At 40.7% G+C, this 15,910-nt stretch overlaps 1 protein-coding gene across 1 annotated transcript; it reads right to left on the bottom strand.

Annotated features, from left to right (window-relative positions):
• Positions 1 to 293: 293 nt before the first annotated feature.
• LOC148102530 (uncharacterized) lies at positions 294 to 5,888 on the bottom strand. The gene is made up of 6 exons (XM_087841810.1): positions 5,730 to 5,888; positions 2,538 to 2,683; positions 2,388 to 2,449; positions 2,121 to 2,234; positions 1,235 to 1,333; positions 294 to 549 (listed from the first exon to the last, which is right to left on the bottom strand). The coding sequence occupies exons 1-6, from the start codon at positions 5,844 to 5,846 to the stop codon at positions 380 to 382; spliced, it is 708 nt and encodes a 235-aa protein (XP_087697936.1). The 5' UTR covers positions 5,847 to 5,888; the 3' UTR covers positions 294 to 379.
• Between the last annotated feature and the right edge of the window lie 10,022 nt (positions 5,889 to 15,910).

The raw sequence follows: 15,910 nt of genomic DNA, 5'->3' as shown, positions 1-15,910 counted from the left end.
TGAGAGCTGCCAGCAGGCCACTGGTGTGAATGTGTCTGACCAATCAATCAGAAACAGACTTCATGAGGGTGGCCTGAGGGCCCAATCTCCTCTAGCAGGCCATGCTCGCTGCCTGGCACTATGGAGCCTGATCGGTATTTACTCATGCACTATAATGTCCTTAAAATAGAGAAAGTAGAAATGTTTTGGGGCCATTTATTCAGAAAGCAAATGAATATTTTCATTTATTGTGACAGTTCAGTGAAGCTAAATCTAAATTGCTTGGAAGAAAGATGACAGATGACGGCCACTCATATTTTTTTAGCATGTTTAATTTTAGTGGTAATGCTCTTGACAGACATGGCTTCTTCATCAACACTTAGTGACATTTATGACCACGTCAGTCTTCCTTTAATAGATCCACGCTAGTTTGGACCATGTCCAAAATGGTCTTCATTCCACTGTCAGTGAAAAGCTTCTCCGATAGGTTGAGATCATCAGGCATTATGTTGCTCAAGGACAGATCAATAGTCTTTGTTCCTGGGGCGAGCGCTGGATCTGGGCAAAACCCTGCAAGAAGACATTTGTAAATAAAGTTCATTCAAGTGAGAAAGAATAAATTTGATTAATCTATGAACTTATCAAACATGGCGGTTACAAAAATATAAAGAGTACAGTGGCTTGCAAAAGTATTCGGCCCCCTTGAACTTTCCCACATTTTGTCACATTACAGCCACAAACATGAATCAGTTTTACTGGAATTCCACATGAAAGACCAATACAAAGTGGTGTACATGTGAGAAGTGAAACGAAAATCATACATGATTCCAAACATTTTTTACAAATAAATAACTGAAAAGTGGATTTCAGTCTCTAGATGTGCAAAGCTGGTAGAGACATACCCTAAAAGACTGGCAGCTGTAATTGGAGCAAAAGGTGGTTCCACAAAGTATTGACTCAGGGGGCTGAATAATTACGCACACCCCACTTTGCAGTTATTTATTTGTAAAAAATGTTTGGAATCATGTATGATTTTCGTTCCACTTCTCACGTGTACACCACTTTGTGTTGGTCTTTCACGTGGAATTCCAATAAAATTGTTTCATGTTTGTGGCTGTAATGTGACAAAATGTGGAAAAGTTCAAGGGGGCCAAATGGTTTTGCAAGCCACTGTATACAGATAATATTAGACTGAAGAAGTAATATTCAGTTCAACTGCAGTTTCTAAGCTTTCATATTATATAAAGGTTCATACCCTTTTCTGAATCCAAGATAGCAGGGGATTCTAGGTTCAGACACTCTGCCTGCTTTGTAAACTCTTCCAGCTCAGCAGCAGACACTTTAACTCTCCTACCTGAGAGACAGAAACAGTGTTAGCACGGGGCCTACACAGTGACACCAAGTAAATAAAAAAATTAAAACACAAAGAAACAACTGCTATTGCTACTTCAGGACCTGAACCACTTGCTGTAATTGAAGCAACCATGATATTGAAGGAGAATTTTTGGCCATGAGCACATGAGCAAGGCCACGTCTGAATGGCCTTTAAAATCCGTTCATGCTTGAAAATCCAATCCAGTGCAGCTGAATTGAAGGGATTCTACATAGTAGAGTGAGAAGAAAAGACTCATTGCCAATCACTGCAAATGCTTGATATCAGTTCTTGCTAACCAGTTGTTAGATTTAGAGACAATTACAGTTTCACACAGTAAATGAAATATTTCTTTAAGAACTGTGTTTTGTATTTGCTTGGGTTATCTTTGTCACATATACAAATTTATTTGACAATCTGAAACATGTAAGTGTGACTAGTACACAAAATAGAGAGAAACCAGGAAGGGGGCAAATACATTCACATCACTGCACTTTATTCTTGATGCTTTATTCTTTTTAAATTTGTTTTCTGAAAAAATGCCTTTAATGGGCAACTATTATTTGTAACTGGTATTTCAAAGGGCAGTGTTTGGATTTGATTCATTAATGCAGGGGAAACCACTGTTCAATGATTAATCACTGTTTTAACTTGGAAATTAGTCACCAGCATTTCTTTCAGCTATGATAAATTAAATGCATGAAGCTGGACCATGAAAAATACTTAAGTACTTTGACATTACATTATTTAGGTGTGTTATTGTTCTTACTCAGGAGCTGGAGAGCTTTGACTGCGGTTCTTCCAATGGTGTTATTTGAGTAGATAACAAGGCAGTCAGGGCAGCCAGTATTCAGCAGGACAGCAGAATATTGGTAATTGTGCACTGTGGACAGATGACAGATGATGGCCACACTTCATATCCTTTTAGCATTAGTAAGGGTGCAGTGTGCAAATACACACCAATCGATATAATGAAAGTGTTGTGGCAATGCTAGGCACAAAGTCTAAATCTGGTCATCCAAATGTTAATACTCACCCATATTGAGAGTGTTGTTAACCAAAGTCATGTTGGTTTTCAATGTGAAGCACATGCCCATCCTTTTAGAAGATAAAATTAAAGAGATTTCTAAATTCGGATTATTTGAAAACAGTATCAGTTCAGGCAAGGCTTTATCATTTTTATTACATTTTTTGAATTTGAAGATTATTGAACGTATTAGCCTCATTGGCAGCAGTGATGTTCATCCAGGCGGTATCCACAAGCATCTTCGTCAGCATTTTGGATCCAGGTATGCCTGTGCTCTCTGCTATTTGTGTCCATTTTCCCACCAGCTGAAACAGATGGTGTATAATATACAGGGGGTAAAATAAGTATTGAAAACATCACCAAATTTCTCAGTACATACATTTCTAAAGGTGCTATTGACGTAAAATTCTATCCAGATGTTGGTAACAATCCAGCCAGTCCACACATGCAAAGAAATCAAACCATAGATGGGGCGATCGTGGCTCAAGAGTTGGGAGTTCGCCTTATAATCGGAAAGTTGCCGGTTTGAGCCCCGGCTTGGACGGTCTCGGTCGTTGTGTCCTTGGGCAAGACACTTCACCTGTTGCCTACTGGTCGTGGTCAGAGGGCCCGGTGGCGCCAGTGTCCGGCAGCCTCGCCTCTGTCAGTGCGCCCCAGGGTGGCTGTGGCTGCAATGTAGCTTGCCATCACCAGTGTGTGAATGGGTGGATGACTGGATATGTAAAGTGCTTTGGGGTCCTTACGGACTAGTAAAGCACTATATAAACACAGGCCATTTACCATAATGAGAAATGAAAGAAGAAAAAAGTATTGAACACGTTTACTGAAATTGTATTTAATACTTCATGTAAAAGCTTTTGTTGGTAATGACAACTTCAAGAACCCTCCTAGCCGCAGGCATTGATCAGGTGTGATTTTGGTTCATTCTTCTACACAAACAGTCTTCAAATTCTGTGTTTGGATCATCGTCTTGCTGAAAGGTCCGTCAGCGTTTCATCTTCAACATCCTGGTAGATGGCAGCAGAACATTTTTCCATTCATCTTCCTCCATTTATATGAAACATTCCAGTGCCACATGATGAAAAACAGCCCCATACAACTCCAAACTTCACTTTTGGTGTAATGTTTTTGGGGTGAGGCCTTTTGACCTCCAGACATGGCGTGTATTAAGGCATCAGTTCAGTTTCGGTCTCAACTAACCAGAGTATATTTTTCCCAGTATTTCACAGGTGTGTCTAAATGTTGTTCAGCAAACCTTAAATGTGCTTTAGCATGTTTTTTTCTTCAGCAATGGAGTCTTGCATGGTGAGCGTGCGTACAGGCCATGGCAGTTGAAAGGATTTCAAGTCTTTTTGTAGCTCTTCGCAAGTGCTCCTTGGCTCTTGGACAACTCTTCAGATAATTCTTTTCACTCCCCTGTCTGAAAACTGGCGGGGAGCAGCTGGTTCTGGACACTTTATGGTGAAATTATGTTCTCTCCTGCCCCAACAGTGCTCACTGGAACCTTCAGTAATTTAGAAATTCTTCTGTAACCAATGCCATCAATTTGTTTTGCAACAATAAGATTATGAAGGTCATGATATGTTTCTTTGTGACACCTTCTTCTTCTTCTTCTTCTTGTAAGTATTATTGGCAGTTGGCAAACAACTGCATGGTGCATTTCTGCCACCACTGGTATGGAGTGTGGACAGGATTAAAATAAATAAATAAAATTAAATTAAAAAAATATTTTATTAAAAACAACCTACTTCATATCCTTCCAAACAATCTTCCTTCACTCAAAAACTGAAACAAAGCCTGATAACTTTTATTCCCCGACTCCTGTTGTGATAACTTAATAAGATCCAATTTCATGTTAATGTTACTGAGACTTCGAACCAGTTGTGTCCTCTCAACCTTGTACTTCCGACACTGCAAAATAACATGCTCCAAAGTTTCCTCCTCTCCACAACAATCACATTTCCCTGAATTATGTTTCCCTATCAAGAATAGTATAGAATTCAATCCTGTATGTCCAAATCTCAGTCTTGACACCACCACCTCCTCTCGCCTACTCCTTCCTGTGGCTCTCCTTACTCCCACCCACCTTTGAATTTTATATAACCACCTTCCCCACCTTTCTTCTTCCCACTGTTTCTGCCATCTACCCCTCATTTCTAGCTTAATAATACTCTTAACTTCCAGCTGACCAAAACTCACTGCCAGATCAACTATCCTATGATTAGTGGCTTCTTTTGCTAACCTATCCTCTGCTTCATTCCCCCTTACCCCATAGTGAGCTGGGACCAATACAAACACTACTGACAGACCCATCATATGTATTCTGAAAAGAGTTTGCTGAATCTCTATTAAAATATCTGATCTACCTTCCGAATGACCTTTCTGTAGACTGACCAAGGCTGCGCTTGAATCTGAACAAATAATTGCTTTCAACGGCCTCAACTCTTCCACCCATTGAACCGCTAATAGAATTGCTATCATTTCTCCTGTAAACACAGACAATCCATCATTAATCCTCTTCCTAATTTCTACCATAAAGTCCGGAATTACTACTGCTACCCCCACATGACTTAGCTGGATTCTTTGAAGCATCTGTATATACTTGCACATACCCACAATACTGTTCAGTGTAACCCTGAACTGAATTTGAGTGTAGACCGCCTGCCCTATCCTGACTCTTCTGGTGCAATAAAGCAAAATCTACAGTTGCTTCAGGAAGTATCCGTGGAGGGATTGCAGGCCACGGCACTCGCTGGCATATGTCTAACTGATCTAATTTAAGTTCTCTAGCTCTTCCCCCACCACCCATCCAAAACTCTTTAATTTCCTCCTGCCTTTCTCCCAGCAAGGTTTAAGTACTTCTAGTGTAGGGTGATCCTTCCCCTGACCCTGTAAGTTTGCCCAATAAGTCAATCTAAGCTGTTCCCTCCTCAGCCCTAGTGTCATTTTCTCCATCTCCACCTGCAAGGTTACAGTAGGAGTTTGTGTGACACCTTGGTAATGAGACCTCTTTTTATAGGCCATTAGTTAGAATAGAACCAACTGATATTAATTTGCACTAGGGGGCAGGATTGTTTTGTAATTGCTGATAGATTTCAGCTGGTGTCATGACGTTCCATGCCTTTTTGCAACTTCCTTTCTTCATGTGTTCAATAGTTTTCCTTGTGTAATCTTATTATTACACATAGCTTAATTTATGGACATTGCTGGTTTTACTTCTTTGTATGTGTGGACTGGATGGGTGGTTACCCACATCTGGTGTAAATTTCATATAAATTTGGTGACGTGTTCAAAACTTATTTTACTCAGCGGAAAGTGATAAGTGAAAGGTGAGATAAGAGAGAGTCTGACCTGATTTCCATGGATTTCACGAGGCTGGATTAGATTCTCACAGCTTGTCACAGGAGCTGAGTGTCCAAGAGACAGAAGACCGAGCACAGTTACAGCAACGTGAACAAACTCCATCATGGCTCATCTGCTGATAGTGTGGCTTCAGACTTTGAAGTGTGTTCTAGACATACGAGACTCAGCCCAGTTTAGGTGACGTATTGCTCAATTGTTTACTTATGTGTTGTAATTGTACTTAAAAGAACATAACAGAAATATTTACTCTGTGGCAGTACAGTCAGGGGGGTTATGTAAATGTGTTGCGGCAATGCCACCTAAGGGAATTTCACCCCTAGGACATAAAAAGATTGAAAATGTAACAAATTAAATTAAAAGCTACCTGGGTTTGAAAACACATCCTGGCAAGAGAGATGGATTCAATGATAAAAAGAACGCTTTATTGAAAGTAATACAATAAAAAGTTAAATGGAATGGAAAGACTGTCTTTCAGCCTAATAGTGTCCTCAAATCAGTGCCAAGAAATGTCTTGATGAATGCTCAATCATCCAAGTAAGTAAATCCCAAAACGTTGATTCTGTTCATCTGGACATGTTTTTATGTTTTTATAAATAAAGGAACTGACCTCACAGCCCATTGCTCATTCAGTGGGCTAGTTTCATGCAAATGTGTTTATAAGCAGGGGTGCACATAAGTGGTCCGCAGGTGCGCATTCGCTGTGAAAATAAAAGACGCGCACCAGATAAGTAGTTGCAACGTGCGTTTGCATACATAAGATGTTCTGGAGGAGGACAGTCATTTGTTAAGAAGAAGCAAGCTCCGTAAGCAATTACTTTGGTGTTACTCCACCAAAGTAATTGCAAAGTAATTGTGGTTCGGACTCCTTCTTACATTTCTTTGGAGGTGGAGGAACACCAAGGAATAAGTCTGAATTAGTGGGCCTGCTGAAGCGCAGACCCAACATTATTTGGTCATTCGAGCCGGAGTCCAACAAATGGCTTTCCACCGAGGAGGGGGAGACGACACACTGAAGTTTGCTAGAAGCCAGGACGCCTGAGGAAAGCCCTGAATGAGCACGAGTGAGTACGGACCAGACGTGGTCTGTGGCGCTGATTGTTGTCTTGTAATGGGGAATAAACTGTGTAAGACTGCCTTGAAAGGCGATTAAATATATTGCAAAGTATTCAACGGGCAGCACGTAGTATGCAGATCATTGAAGGAAGAAAAGAAGTGAAATGTGCACAAAGCAGATGAAAAAGTGAGTGTGAATGTGCCTGACGTCACTGTGTGTGTGTGCGCTCCAGAGGAGTGTGAAAGTGTATGAAGCAGTCTCCAGTTGGGAAGAGGGTGACTCTGCAGGTCACCAGCTACCCTAGTGGACGCAAAAGAAATAAAATTTGTGTTGTTGATGAAAATAAGCTGAGAATAATATCTGAGAAAGCAAGCTCCCTGAAGACAAGAAATGCAGTTGCAAAGAGCAACAACATGGCAGTCCAAGACACAACAGCAGAGTCCTGAGCAGAGAGACCCAGCAAGCAGCAGTATGTGCAAACGGCATCAGAGAGAGAAAAACCATCACTTTGACTGGATCGAGTGCGTTTCCAGCAAGCTGCAACTTCACTGTGTGTGAAGAGGACCTGTGAAAAGACTGTCTGAGTTGACATTTGCCACGTTTGTAATTCAGTGGTAATGAAAGAGACAGTGGGAGAATACACAGGACAAAGCTGAAAAGAAGAACTACCATTGGACTGTTGAAGTGGGAGGGGAGAGCAGGTGAGGACACAGAGGAATGCTGTTGTTTAGAGTGGGAAATCAAATTTGGGTTAGCAAACCTGGGAAAAGGGAAACTGACTGCTTTAAGTGGGTAAACTGAGAAGGAGTCTGGACCACAAAATGAGAGAGGTACATAAAATCACACAAACAGAAAATGCATTAACCCTACTAACACATATATACACATAGAATGAAACTCATGAAGACCAGACAGCATCTTAAGCATGTGTTTCTGTTTATCATCTTGTCCAGTTCACTTAGTAAGATGAAAAGTGATACATAGACTAGTGGATGAGTATTGTTTGGGGAAAAGATGATTGCATTATAGCTGGGGGGAAAACAGAATGCTGATGAGGGGTCTTGAATGAGTGATCCAGGTGACCTGAGGGATCTGGAAGGTTCATACTGGGTCAGGAGGTCACTGATGTATTTTGGTCCAATACCATTCAGAGCTTTATAGACCAGCATCAGAACTTTAAAGTCTATCCTCTCACGGACAGGCAGCCTGTGTAAAGACCTCAGAGCTGGACTGATGTGGTCCACTTTTACTACACCCAAATTTTTTGCCTGGTTTGTGGTTTTTAGGTGTTTAGATTGAAGTTCTCTGGTGACCTGTAATCATTTTTCTTTGGCGCCAAAGACTATTACTTCTTACTTCAGTTTTATTTTTGTTTAGCTGGAGAAAATTGTGGCACAACCAGTCATTAATTTTCTCAATGCATTTACCAAGAGCATGTACAGGGCCTCGGTCTCCTGGTGACATTGTAATGTATATATGTGTGTCATCTGCATAGCTATGATAGTTTATTTTGTTGTTCTTTATAATCTGTGCCAGTGGAAGCATGTAAGTGTTAAAAAAGAAGGGGTCCCAAGATGGAATCTTGGGGAACTCCACATGTGATACTTGTCTGCTCAGATGTGAAGTTACCTATTGATTCAAAGTATTTCCTGTTTTCTAAGTATGTTTTGAACCAGTTTAGTACAGTTCCTGGGAGACCTGCCCAGTTTTCTAGTCGTTTGAGTAATATGTTTTGGTCAACTGTATCAAATGCTGCACTGAGATCCAGTAAAACTAAGACTGACATTTTTCCACTGTCTGTATTCAGACATATGTCATTAAACACTTTGGTCAGAGCAGTTTCAGTGCTGTGGTTCTGTCTAAAACCTGACTGGAAGGCATAATAACAGTTATTCTGTGTTAAGAAGTAATTGAGCTGTTGAGAAACTGCTTTTCCAATGATCTTGCTTAAAAATGGAAGATTTGAGATCGGCCTGTAGTTGTTCATTTGTGTCTTGTCAAGATTGTCCTTTTTCAGTATAGGTTTAATTACAGCAGTTTTTAGAGGTTCTGGAAACACACCTGACATTAAGGAAAAGGTGACGATCTGTAACAGGGTGACTCCAAAGTTTTTGAGACCTTTTTGAAAAAACTTGTTGGCAGGACATCTAAACAGCAAGAGGAGGAGTTCAGTTGACCTAAGATGTCCTCCAGGTCTTTGCTGTTAATAGGGTGAAACTGTTTCATGGTGTTTAAACAGTTTTTCAGTGGACATACATATTCTGAATATGCTGTTGATGTACCAATTGCTTGTCTAATCTTTTGGATTTTGTCTGTGAAGAATTTGGTAAAGTCATTGCAGGCCATGGTTGAATGAAGTTCAGCTGCGACTGGCACAGGAGGGTTTGTTAGCCTGTCAACTGTAGCAAATAAGACCCGAGCATTATGACTGTTTCTGGTGATGATGTCAGAGAAGTAGGACCTCCTCAGGTCTCTCTTTTTTCTTTTTTCATCAGTGTGGAGTTTCTCCATGGAGACTTCTTCCTTCCAGAGAACCTTAATGGGAGCAATAGTGTCCATAATATTTAACATTTTAGCATTGAAGCTATTGACAAGCTCATTGACTGAACATCTGGACAGGCCAGGTGTTAATGGGAAGACCTGGTTAAAGATCTCACCACTGTTTTCAGTCATTACGTGGCCCGCGACTCGACTGGTAAACGTTGACAAAAGTTGACTGACTTGATTGACTTGACATCAACATGTAAGGTTGCACCTCCACCTTAGTTTGGACAAAGGGGTGGATGGATGTATGGATGTATGTCTTTTGTTGCAGGAACAGGAGGATGACAGAGGCCAGAGGGAGAGACTTTACACATGAGTGTGTGGGCCCTGCAAATTTAACCTTTTAGCTGTAATTTTTCTGGGTTTATGCGTGCAGGAAACTGTGTTTACAGGCTATATGTTGATTAGGCTATTACGCTGTGTTATTGGGAAAATGGTGAATATTACAGTGGGAAAATGAGCATACAGTGTGAGACACATACTGTGTTAAAACCAGTATTGCTTCTTTTACAGCAGAGTGTTAACTTTATGACCTTTTACAGCACCTCTGGAGTCTGTTGACCTAGGCCTGACCTCCAAGATGCTACTGCTAACATTTGTTTTCTCTCTAAGAGTGCTTGTAAAGGATTCAGCACAGACAGACAAGTGACAGAAGAAAAGCAAGAGATGCAGTGATTACAGAATGGTTTAAAGTTGGGCTCATTATTTGACCACTATTGAGCTCATAGACATAAAATAAGTGGAGTGACAAACTTAAGGAAAGTCACTGATTCCAATGTGGAATGAACACATGGGAGGATCCATGATTTGAGGCGAATTATGGTAATAGTAGTGGTTTAATGATTTGGAGAAAACTGCATTTGTCTCTGTGGTGCTGAATACTTTATTACTCTTATGACACAGTTGTTTGCAAATGTGAAGTTTGTTTCAACTTACAGGATTTGTCTTCTAGGATACAGGCTCCAGGTGGAGCTGGGAGTTAAACAAGCTTAACATTTAACCGCTGGCTAATGTTTTTTCTTTAACGCAGGGTTACAGGTTTGGAATAGAGCTACTCTAAGGGACAAGCCCTGGGGAATGTTTAAGAGAGAATGTGCAACTTTCTCGTTTATTTCTCTCTCGTGCATGTCTCATTGAGTTGAGTTGACATATGGCAAGGACCATGTGCCAAAAGAGGGTTTTCTGGAGAGCTGTCATGTTTGAAATTGCAAGTGTCGTGAGGTGAAGTGACTGAGGAGATCGTCCACAAGATGGAAGCTGAGGCCAGGAGAGAGGCTTCAAGAGGACCAGTGAGGAGCAGAGATCACCTCCAGCACAGCTGACAACCCACAGAGGGCTGTGCCACTTGATCAAGACTGGATTGTGGACAACAGTTCAATTCAATTCAATTCAATTTTATTTATATAGCGCCAAATCACAACAAAAGTCGCCTCAAGGCGCTTCATAGATACAGAGAAAAACCCAACAATCATATGACCCCCTATGAGCAAGCACTTTGGCGACAGTGGGAAGGAAAAACTCCCTTTTAACAGGAAGAAACCTCCGGCAGAACCAGGCTCAGGGAGGGGCGGCCATCTGCTGCGACCGGTTGGGGTGAGAGAAGGAAGACAGGATAAAAGACATGCTGTGGAAGAGAGACAGAGGTTAATAACAGATATGATTCAATACAGAGAGGTCTGTTAATACATAGTGAGCGAGAAAAGTGACTGGAAAGGAAAAACTCAATGCATCATGGGAATCCCCCGGCAGCTTACATCTATTGCAGCATAACTAAGGGAGGATTCAGGGTCACCTGGTCCAGCCCTAACTATATGCTTTAGCAAAAAGGAAAGTTTTAAGCCTAATCTTAAAAGTAAAGATAGTGTCTGTCTCCCGAATCCAAACTGGAAGCTGGTTCCACAGAAGAGGGGCCTGAAAACTGAAGGCTCTCCCTCCCATTCTACTTTTAGATACTCTAGGAACAACAAGTAGGCCTGCAGAGCGAGAGCGAAGTGCTCTAATAGGGTGATATGGTACTACAAGGTCATTAAGATAAGATGGGGCCTGATTATTTACGACCTTGTATGTGAGGAGCAGGATTTTGAATTCAATTCTGGATTTAACAGTGAAATCCAAAAGAAAGACATTGGACATTGAGGAAGACAAGTAGGGTGTAAGACTTGCTCTGCCCTAAATCTTCAGCAGCGTTGGAACGGGAAACTGAAGGATGAAGGGAGCGTGCTAAGCTCCAATCGACAGCGCATAGAGGGATTTCAGCGATGGAATATTGGTTCTGTGAACAGCACAGACACCAGGAGACTGGGAATGACTGACAGTAGTTTCCAAAGGATGAAGGACCACCTAATGTTGCGTCACTGTGACATGCGTACTTTGGCACTCTGAAGAGGGTCTTTCCTGTGTTTCATTTGCATCATGAATACTTCTTCAAGCTGGCTGAAATTTTGAGCCATGGTCCAGCCATGACTCAACAGGAGGGAGAAGAGCATAACAGCCATAAAACAAAATAACTGGAATAACTCCAATTTCCTTCTCAAAAAAGATTTTCTGCAGAGATGAAATTACAGGAGTTGTAAATGCAGATGATCTGCCAAGTGGCTTTGTTCCCCAAACAGGAAGAATGCTTGTAGTGAGAAGATTTGGGGGCTGCTGATCAGGCCCAAAGCTTTGAAGATAGCCGAAAGCCATATGGATAAACAACAAAACCAACTGGTGTGTTTGAATGCTCATTTCTACATACATTTAGACAAGGAAACATCTGGAAGAGGCACTTATGGAGCACTGCAGAACTCAATCACTCTGCAGGGATATGTGTGATTTACACACCGGGAGGAGATGCACCACAAGGCTGAATAGCTTGGTTGATGTCTGGGCCTTGGTGGTATATGATTTTGAAAAATGCTAATTCCTGTTTTTGACTGTTGACATTCATTGTGTACTTACAGGGTGTGAGATTCATGAGACATAAGATAATTGCTAGCACATTTAGTACATTTATCAACTGTGAACTTGATAGGAGGTGAATAACCAGCGTTGGGGCTAACGCGTTATTAAGTAACGCGTTACAGTAACTATGTTATTATTGTGGTAACGAGAACAGTAACTAGTTATTATGCCGAAATCAGGAACGCGTTAATCGTTACTGGGATTTAGTTAGGCTCGTTATTCGTTACTTCGTGTGGTGGCTATCGCGGAGCTTCCACAGATTCAGTAACATTAGCAAGCGGTGGGGGCCAGCAGGTGGATGAGAGAAAGGGGAGGCAAGAGGAGAGACCCAAAGTGGCCGCCAGTCCGAGTGTCAGGTGAACTGAACTTCAGGTAAGAAGTTATGACCTGCAGTCTATCTGGGTCAGATATAAACCAAGTTTAGGTGGAGTTTATTTCCGTTATGCTGACTTTTCCGTACTGCGTACTAGCTGGCATGACAGAGTTTCTATACAGCTGGGTGGGTGCTATGATGTTACTGATGTTGAACTTTATTTTGTTCATAAGGTTAATTATTAGAGTTGCCAACCATCCCGTAAAAAACGGAATAATTCCGTATTCAGAGAAAATTACGCGTTTTGTATTGAGGTGAAAAGGAATGCAGTTTGTCCCGGACTTCAGCTAGAATGAAAAACTGGAGTTATTCTGCGTCTTTACGCTGTCAGCTGCCTCTTCTTCTCTCATTCTCTCCCCTCCCTCTCCCGTTTCTACTTCAATCATGAAACTGATCAGTGATCAGCTGATTGGTTTGTTTATCACCCACTTTGCGCCAGAAAGAAGAAACCAGTGGATGTAGCGCTAAACAACAGCAGCACGTTTAAGCTTGATCAGCTGTTGTTAGAATTTATTACTTTATTACTTTCTAGTATCAGCTGATGTTTGCTGGAGCCACAGCTGTAAAAGCTGCTGGTCATGATATCGGTTTGGTTATCTGGTGAGAGGGAAACATGAAGATGAAACCAGGAGATGTCCTTACTGAATCATCAGAGCTGAACAGGTGATGGAGAAACAGGTTTACCTTTTAGGTGACATGAATGAGTTAAAGGGAAGTTATGAACTGTTTATGAGAGACAAATAAAACCAGGATGCTTTTCTAAGTAGCAGACAGCTGGTAACTGTGCAGGGGCGGGTCTAGCAAAGTGTTGCCAGGGGGCCAGGTAGGGCATTAACAGGGAAAGGGGGGCACAAAGAAGTACTTTTCTTTCTTATTCTCATTTAAAATGTCTAGCTTTTAAAGAAGAATTATCTGGATCTTAAAACAAATGATTGATAGATTGATAAATATATACCATCAAAACTGTGTACATCACTGTCACAACAGCATTTGTTTTCATTCAAAGGCTTTATGATTTTTCCTATAATGGCGGGCCAGTCTATAGTCAAAATGCCCGGGCCGATTTTTTGTCCCAGTCCAGCCCTGTCGTTACTTACCCTGAACAGCGTTTCGTGGAGTGGAGCTAGCTGTGATAGCGTTAGCATTTGCTAACGTTAACACTGTGCGGTTGTGATGAGAACTTGGACCAGGGTCTGCTTCATCTCCAGTACACTGCTGCAATACTCTCTCAAACTGAGGTGAAGACGTACAATCTAAGCGGTTAGCAAGTTCTCTGAGTAACTCAGAAATGGACTTGTCTCCTGAAGCCATGTCCTTCACAAGAATTGATACACCTGTAACGTTATTCGCGCCCAGTGTTTTGCATTTGTCGGTGCCTTAACTTTATTTTGAGCTGCATACTGCCGCCAGCTGCATAGGAGACGCATTGCACCATTAAACCTAAATTGACACTTCATGTGCTATTACTTATGTCTGAGTAAAGGAGCAACCAATTACACAACTGGCTCCGCCCTGTCTCTCTTGATTGACAGACAAAGTCATTCTGCTGAAAAGTCGCATTATGAAATAAATAGACCATTGGGAAAAATGGGATTTTGAAGTAAAGACTGACTTTGAAAAAAAAAACCAACATTTTGGAATATAAACGGCTGGAAATAAATAAAATGCCTCAGCAATAATCTCTGTTATTGGGAAAAATAAAGACCATGAAATAATATTTCACAATAATAAGTAAATTTATATAGCAGAACGTAATATATTTCACAATAATGAGCATTTTTTTCAAAATGTGTTCCATTATTTCACAATATCATTCTCACATTACATATCTGTGTCTTATTGATTCACATAGTTATTTATTTCATCATGACCTATTTATTTATTTAATTTTGAACTCTTTGGAGTTCCATAGTTGATACCCTTTTCCAAGTCCATGATAGCAGGTGGTTGTAGGTTCAGACACTCTGTCTGCTTTGTAAACTCCTTCAGCTCAGCAGCAGACACCCTAACTCTCCTACCTGAGAGACAGAAAAAGTGTTAGCACTGGGGGCTCATGTCAGGGCACTACGATGGCACAGAAGTATTTAAGTTATCAAGAATAAAATTACATTGGGGACAATTTTCAAACGTTACTGCATCCATTTGTAATCAGCAATATTTTGTAAGGTATTTTAGTACAATTATGTACAGTGAAAAAATATTTGGCTTCTTTCTGATTTTTTACATTTGTCACATTTAAACGTTTCAGATCATCGACCGCATCTGAATATTAATCAAAGAAACATAATTAAATACAAAATGCTGTTTTTAAATTATGGTTTTACTTTGTTAAGAGAAAAAGGCAGGCACAGGTCCTGTGGGGAAAAAGCAATTCCAACCCAACTTTCTCACAGCAATGTACATCTTGATACTTTTTTTTTCTTTTCTCAGTGAGTTTAAAATTTTGCCTTTTACTGTTATTTGGTTGTCCAAACAACTGTTAATCATTGTTTTAATGTTGTTAATGTTGTTGTAATTTGGAAATTAGTCACCAGCATCTCTTTCAGCTTTCATAAATTAAATGCATGAAGTTGGACCATAACAAATATTACTTAAGTACTTTGACATTACAGTATTTAGCTGTGTCATTGCTTTTACTCAGGAGCTGAAGAGCTCTGACTGTGGTTCTTCCGATGGTGTTATTTGAATAGATAACAAGGCAGTCGGGGCAGCCAGTATTCAGCAAGACAGCAGAAATTCGGTAAGTGTGCACTGTGGACATGTGCAAATACACACCAATCGATATATACTGAAAGTGTTGTGGCAACGCTCGGCACAAAGTCTAAATCCGATCATCCAAATGTTTGCTCCCTCAGTAATACTCACCCAGAGTGAGAGTGTTGTTAACCAAAGTTATGTTGGTTTTCAATGTTAAGCACATGCCCATCCTTTTACAAGATAAAATTAGAGAGATTTTTACATTAATATTATTTGAAAACAGTGTCAGTTCGGGCAAAACATGATCCTGTTCATTACCTTTTTTAAATTAGGAAAGTGTTATATGTATTGGCTTCATTGGCAGCGGTGATGTTTACCCAGGTATTTTCCCTAAGCATCTGTACCAGCATTTTGGATCCAGGTATGCTTGTGCTCTCTGCAAGTATTATCCATTTGCCCAGCAGCTGAAACAGATGGTATTAGGTATATAAGATAACAAACATTTCATATTGAATTTTTTTTTTTAAAAGAAGTGATGAGAATATGACTTGATTTCCG

The sequence above is a fragment of the Neolamprologus brichardi genome, chromosome 6, assembly GCF_056152115.1.
Source record: "Neolamprologus brichardi isolate AB-2024 chromosome 6, ASM5615211v1, whole genome shotgun sequence".
Classification (NCBI taxonomy): domain Eukaryota; kingdom Metazoa; phylum Chordata; class Actinopteri; order Cichliformes; family Cichlidae; genus Neolamprologus; species Neolamprologus brichardi.
Note: the sequence above shows the minus strand (reverse complement) of the source record. Positions and strands in the feature narration are given on the sequence as shown.

Coding starts and splice junctions, on each gene's coding strand:
- LOC148102530 (XM_087841810.1), bottom strand. CDS start 5,846: ATGATGGAGTTTGTTCACGTTGCTGTAACTGTGCTCGGTCTTCTGTCT. Junction 2,450..2,537: donor AATCTTCAAATTCAAAAAAT/GTAATAAAAATG, acceptor ATCTTCTAAAAG/GATGGGCATGTGCTTCACAT. Junction 550..1,234: donor TATCTTGGATTCAGAAAAGG/GTATGAACCTTT, acceptor GTCTTCTTGCAG/GGTTTTGCCCAGATCCAGCG.